This window comes from Lineus longissimus, chromosome 13 (assembly GCF_910592395.1).
Source record: "Lineus longissimus chromosome 13, tnLinLong1.2, whole genome shotgun sequence".
Classification (NCBI taxonomy): domain Eukaryota; kingdom Metazoa; phylum Nemertea; class Pilidiophora; order Heteronemertea; family Lineidae; genus Lineus; species Lineus longissimus.
Window position 1 is genome coordinate 9,056,174 of NC_088320.1, and position 7,123 is coordinate 9,063,296.

Genomic DNA, 7,123 nt, shown 5'->3' on the forward strand with positions numbered 1-7,123 from the left:
TTTTCATGTTAGTTGTCTGTTTCAGTCATAAATTACACAAATTTGATTGTTAGTGTGGACAAGCAGATTTAATTCTGTCAGATATTACATATCGTTGCATAACCTAGGGCTTCCTTCCCAGAAGCTGCATCTGTTGCCAATCATGGAGCTAACATGGGTAGCTCGAGACCAGCACTTTCCCACGACCGGAGTTGACTTTGTTGTCTGTAACATATACCTTGCTTATGCCACATTTGTGGGAGAATAAAGATATGATTCAGTTGTTTAGTATTAAACCATCGTGTTTAGTTCGCCATCAGATCTGCGACCGCTGCAACTCCCATTTAGTAAATGTGTAGGAAACATCTTGCCTTTTAGGACATGGTGCCGTGACCAGGATATCAACCAGACACAACGCAATGTACAATCACTAGGATTATTACCAATGACGATCACCAAAGGACAAAAAATGGAGAAAGTAAACACACTAAGACAAAACAGAGACTTATTGCAAAGAACGTTTGAGGAAACTTATCAGGATGCAGAAGAGATTATGGAACAGGAGATGCCAACGAAGTTAGAGCTTTCGAGGCTGGAGGCATGTTTGAAGATGAGGACAGAGTCATGGGACGCTACGCCAGTTTTAAACGAGGAAATTGACAAAGCAGTAGTTAAGCTCAAAGATGACGCACTACGTGAAGACGAGGTCATGACGACCAACAAAAGGAACATTGACATCAAAACAAAATTGATACATGTAAAGAACCATGTGGGCGCTCTGAAAACGCCCAAGACACCAGATCCCGCGCCCACGGTGGGCACAACAGCAACAAAGAATAGTCCTTTGAAATCCGCGCAACTTCCTAAGTTAAAGTTGCCTACGTTTGACGGGACTTACACCAAATGGAAGGCATTTTGGGACACTATCGAGGCAGATGTTATAAAGGCGAACTACGCTGATATAACCAAATTCAATTACATCTCGGGGCAACTCACAGGAACAGCCAAAGAAAGTGCGGTTGGACTACATGCTGCAGGGAACAATTTACAAACGCTGATAGACCTGTTGACTGAAAGGTTGGTCAGCCACGGAGGATCATTCGAGCGCACGTTACCAGTCTCTTGGACATGCCAAGTCCAGGAGGAAACCATGCGTCACTGAGCGAGTATTACAACAGGATAATGGGGGAAATACGGTCCTTGGAAAATCTACAAGTCGACATTTATCAATGCGCACCTTTCATCGTTCCGATTATTGAGAGGAAACTACCCAAATTCTTTCGAGAGAAGATGGGAACATGTGGGCAAGATAACACTTTTGACCTGAAATGGTTTTTGAAGGCCTTCACACACCAACTTGAGAACATGGGAGAACGGATGGATTCGTCGGAGCGCGAACGGGATACGAAGAAATCAAGCAATCATCACCACAACGGGAGTGGGATTAATATGTTCAACAGCGTGAGATCCGTAGAGGCCTTAGTCAGTGTGCCCGCCGGTGCCGCAAGATCGAGACCAATGCGAAAATGCTCATTTTGTGCCGACTCTCACTCATCTTTCAATTGTGGATTAGCACCTGAGGATAGATATAACGCCGCGCGAACCAATCGTTTGTGTTTGAATTGTCTGTTTAGTACGTCACATGTCGCCAGATATTGTGATAGCAATCGCTCATGCCAGCACTGCAACCGGAGGCATCATACGAGCCTACACGATTCCTATCAGAGTTCAAATTCGAGCCGAGGAAACGCAACATTCAGTGGATGCACCACCATCACCCCCAGGATGAAACCAACAACGCCGTTTGAAAGCAACAAGGCCAAGGAAACAGGTCAGGTATCTAAGCCCGAGAGCGAAATCAGCGCCATCAAGTGTCGATCAAAAAGCGCAAACACCGTCAACCAAAATCGTCAATGTGAACTCGGATAAGGATACCGAACATTGGCATATCAATCAAACCGTACTCTTGGAAACGGGACACGTTACACTAAAGAATGAGGAAAGAAGCGTCAAGGCCGGGCTCATGATGGATCGAGGCAGCATGAGCTCACACATACGTCGGGAAATAGCACAATAGTTGAATCTACGTTCAAAAGGAGCGCAGTCATCACTGTACGTGAATGGATTCGGAGGTCACTCATCAAAACGCGTTTACCAAATTGTGGACGTAATCATCAAAACTTCGGACGGAGACAAAGTAATCGATTCATTGGTTACTGATGAAATTGTCAAGCCTATCAGCCAGCCCAGTCTCGATTACGATTACATAGCCGAACATGAAACCAATCTAGCAAATAACTTCACTGAAGACCCGTTCATCGTGGACATTATGATCGGTTGTGATCACGCCTTCGAATTTCTGGAAAATCGCATCATAAAGGGTGACGGTCCAACTGTACAATTCTCTAATCTTGGATGCTTTGTTTCGGGTAGGCTTAAACCACAGAAGCCGCGTACCGTGCTCACGGCCTGTAACACGGAGGACAACGCCATGGACTGCTTCAGGGAGGACAGTCAAATCGATCAATTGGAGAACTTTTTGCGAGCGAACGTTCTCAGCGACACAGGGATGACAGATATGGACTACGAAGATAATATCAAAGAAAAGTACATGGAAAGGATACAATTTCGGGATGGACATTACTACGTGCCACTACCCTGGAGACCAGATCACCCGGAGTTACAGAACAATTACAACACCTGCAAGGGAAGGATAAATCAAGTAATGCACAGATTGCGTAAGTTGAACCTTGTCCAAGCCTATGTTAATGTTATGAAGGAGAACATCTCCAAGGGTTACGTCTCAGAAGTCACCACGGCGCCCACCTCCCGCCTTGATGAAGGGTTTTTTCTGCCCCACTTTCCAGTTCTCCGAGAGAGCGAAACCACCCCACTAAGGATTGTTTTTGATGCTAGCTGCGGCTCACCTTCCCTCAACTCTTGCCTGTATGAGGGACCGAACATGATTCAAGATTTGACTGAACTGCTCCACCTCTTCCGCACGAAGAAGATCGCCATCTCGGCCGACATCGCTAGGGCCTTTCTGTCAGTTCGTCTGCTCGAATCAGAACGTAAATTTGTCAAGTTTTTATGGTATAAGGACAATGATGTAACCAAGGGACTCGTACCATACCACTGCAACACCGTAATCTTCGGAAACGTGTCAAGTCCATTCGCGCTAGCTATTACGCTGTACAAACACCTATCTGCTTTCGATGGCAAAGAAGCCGAGGACATGAAAGAAAAGCTTTACGTAGACAATCTGCTCACCGGGGTGACTGATGAAGCTGAAGCATTGGAATGTTATACACAGTCACGAGACATTATGAACAAAGGATCATTTCTGCTCAGGCAATGGTCCAGCAACTCGCTAAAGTTAAGCGCAGTAGCGGAATCGGATGGTTCGAACGCCAAAAGTGAAGAGGTATCGGTCTTGGGGTTAAAATAGCACCCAGAAAAGGACACATTGTCGATCGCACGCAAGATCAAGGAACAACCACGCAGCAAGGTAAACACCAAGCGCACCGTTACGTCAGAATCAGCTTCAGTATTTGATCCGTTGGGATTTTTAGGACCACTACACGTTCCCGCGAAATCATTTGTGAATCAATTATGGCAAGCTGGCAAAGATTGGGATGACAAGCTTTCCCTGGCCGAAAATGAACAATGGAGTAAAGTACAAGTATCACTCAGCAGAGCCCACGAGATAAAGATTCAAAGATGGTTAGTCGTCGACACCACCAAACCGCTAGATACCATCATTTTTTGTGACGCCTGTCCGACCACAGCCGTAGGATGTGTTGCATACGCGAAGCAAGGCACACGCGTGGGACTAATTGGTTCAAAGAACAAGATCGTGTCACAGAAAAATGCCAAACAAACTGTTCCAAAACTAGAGCTAATGGCTATGGTCATGGGGGCACAATACGGAGAAATATTACGCAAGACATACGCCAAGGAGTGCTTCACCATCGACATCACCTACGCAACAGATTCAGAGATCGCTCTGTATTCGCTGCAATCGGAGAAAAAGTTAACACCCTTTGTAATGAACCGTGTCAACGTCATCAGAGAGAAATCTGACAGCAACAAATGGTATCATGTAGCGACGAAAGAAAATTCGGCGGATATCTTATCACGTGGCGCCACCTACGAGGAACTGCAATCCTCCACATGGGAAACTGGTCCAGTTTGGCTCAAGCAAGACAAATGCGAATGGCCGTGTGTTGATGTACGCGACAAACCCACGAACATTAGAATATCGTTAGCCGCAAGTCTAGAAATAGACAATATATTCCAGACACGCGATGCTGGTAACACAAGTACCCGCCCCGATCTCCAAGCGGTGATTGACATTTCCAAATTCAGTTCTTACCAAAAGCTGCTTAGAGTCACAGCCCTCGTAACGCGAGCTTTCAAGCCAGGTATCAGAGAAAGGAATAAACTGTCTGCTGTGGATATCGCTAAGGTGGAACGCACGTGGATAACACACACCCAACGAGCCCACTACAGCCCGGTGTTGGATTATCTTAATAAGGAGAAACAAAAACTTCCGTTACCAAAACGCCCGTCAATCATCAATCAACTCGGCCTACTGATAGATGAGGATAACATCATTCGCTGCGGCGGGAGGATCAGGAATGCGGATGTCAACACTGCGAGGAAATATCCCATGCTGCTTCCAGGAACGCCGGTGACTTCACACCTGACATCTCTAATCATCACACACGCGCACCATACGGCGACACACTATGGGGTAGGAATTACCATGGCAGGACTGCGAGAGAGATTTTGGATTACATCAATGCGCTCAGTCGTCAAGAAAGTAATCAACCGATGCGTCGTCTGCAAATTGGTTGCAGGGCGGCCATATTTACAACCTAAGGCACCTCAACTGCCAGAATTTAGGCTGAATGACATTGTTCCGTACCTATCCACCGCCATAGATTTCACCGCGCACCTGTATGTTAAAGTTAGGAACCAGGACCATGTTAAAATCAAGGATGCGCATAGAAAGACGTACACCGTTCAGAAAGCTTACGTTTGTTTGTTTACGTGCTGCACTACCCGAGCAGTACATCTCGAGATAACACCAGACCTAACAGTTGGGTCATTTCTCAGGGTTTTCAGACGCTTTACATCGACACACTCGGTGCCCAAATTGGTTTACTGCGATAACGCCAAAACCTTTACTTGTGCGGACAAAGAATTAAAACGCCTATACCAGAACGTGGCAGGAGAAGAATGTCAAAGACAATTTGCGAACAAAAGGATATCATTTAAATATGCCCCCGTTCAAGCTAGTTGGTTTGCTGGGGTCCACGAAAGACTCATTGGAGTTAGTAAATTAGCAACCAAGAAGGTTCTTGGAAAAGCGCTAGTTCCAATGGATGAACTTCAAACCGTCGTCAAGGAAATACAATCCGTCATAAACAATCGCCCGCTGACTTATTTGTCATCGGATTCACATGAACTGAAAGCAATCACACCGAACTGTTTGATATATGGACACGAACGCTATATCCTACCACAGGAGGAAGTTGAAATCGGCGATGATTTTGACACTACATACGGTGGACGTGATGCGATCGAAAAATGGGCACATAAGCGCGCGCTTCTACTGAAAGCATTTCGTACCAGGTTCTATGATGAATATCTTGCGGCACTTCGGCAACAGCATACTTACGAAACTAGGAAGCAATACGCGACGGGTGACGTCATACGCGAAGGGGACGTCATACTGGTACATGAGAAGGATCAACCAAGGATCAAATGGAAACTAGGCGTGGTCGAGGAACGTCACTGTGGACCGGATGGACTAACCAGATCAGCCACTGTGACGTTGCCAACCCATAAGCATGGGCACACCCTAGACCTGGTGATAGTCAGGGATGAGGACAGAATTGTGAATGATGTCACGGTTTGCAGTCACGAGTTGTCAGACCACTTCACCATTGGAATGGTGCTTAGTCTCTCCAAGGTCAATGTCGAACTTGTGAAGTCTTATCGCAAATACCGATCCGTCAGTCCAAAAGAATTGGGAAGTGAGATCTGTGCAGAATTTGCCAAGTGTAAACCAAGGAAATCAGTGAATGAAACGGCAGAAACGTTAAACAACGCAATTGTGTCAACTCTTGATCGAAAGGCACCCCTTAAACACAACGTATAACAGCAAGACCCAATAATCCTTGGTTCAGTGAGAACATCGCCATAGCACGGAATCTTCGGAGGCAGCTAGAAAGAAAATGGTTTTCATCCAAACTCGAGATTCACAGACAAATGTTTGTGGCACAACGGGAGTGTGTCGTCAATCTTATTCGAAATGCAAAGAAGGACTATTACGAGGCACGACTTAGCACAGGAAACCTCAAGGAGACATTCAATGTGATTAAAGAGCTCACTAATGATAGTGACTGTCACCTGCCATTGGGTGACCCATCTGTTGTGGCACACGATTTTGCAACCTTCTTTAGTGAAAAGATCATCAAGATCCGTACGAACCTTGACAATGTGGTGCCAACACATGCACTTCCAGATATTTCTGAACAAGCATTCTCATGAATTCCACTTGACTGTTTCACTCCAGCTACAGAAGACGAAATGAAAAAGATCATTTTGTCCATGGCTACTAAGTCATGCGAAATAGATCCTATCCCCACATGGCTCCTAAAAAGACCATTGGGGACCTTCTTCCGATTTTAACACTTGTAGTCAATGAATCAATGTCAAGTGGGACTTTCCCAGAATGTTACAAAAAGGCTCGTGTGCGCCCGCTTCTGAAATAAACCCTCTCTAGACCCTGAGGTATCGTCAAATTACCGTCCAGTATCAAACCTTCCTTTCATGTCAAAAGTTGTTGAGAAGGTTGTGTCAAAGAGGCTGTCAGATCACTTTTACACGAACAGGTTGTTTGATCCAATGCAGTCAGCATATCGTGCTAAGCATAGCACAGAAACTGCCTTGCTTAAAGTTCACAACGATATTGTCCATGCCATGGATTCTAACAAAGCTGTTCTGTTTGTGGCACTGGATCTGTCTGCTGCTTTTGACACACTGGACCACCCAATTCTCCTCAAACGTCTTGAGAATAGATTCGGGGTTACCGGATCAGCATTGCAGTGGTTCAAATCTTATCTCACGGGGA

General features: G+C 45.6%; 1 protein-coding gene across 1 annotated transcript; it reads left to right on the top strand.

The window, feature by feature from the left end:
• The first annotated feature begins 448 nt into the window (after nucleotides 1-448).
• LOC135498383 (uncharacterized) lies at nucleotides 449-6,148 on the top strand. Its single transcript, XM_064788640.1, has 3 exons — nucleotides 449-1,056; nucleotides 2,413-3,380; nucleotides 3,552-6,148. Exons 1-3 carry the CDS (start codon nucleotides 449-451, stop codon nucleotides 6,146-6,148), a joined length of 4,173 nt encoding a protein of 1,390 aa, XP_064644710.1.
• Nucleotides 6,149-7,123: the final 975 nt, after the last annotated feature.

Coding starts and splice junctions, on each gene's coding strand:
- LOC135498383 (XM_064788640.1), top strand. CDS start 449: ATGGAGAAAGTAAACACACTAAGACAAAACAGAGACTTATTGCAAAGA. Junction 1,057..2,412: donor ATAGACCTGTTGACTGAAAG/GTTGGTCAGCCA, acceptor TGTTTCGGGTAG/GCTTAAACCACAGAAGCCGC. Junction 3,381..3,551: donor CGCAGTAGCGGAATCGGATG/GTTCGAACGCCA, acceptor TGGGATTTTTAG/GACCACTACACGTTCCCGCG.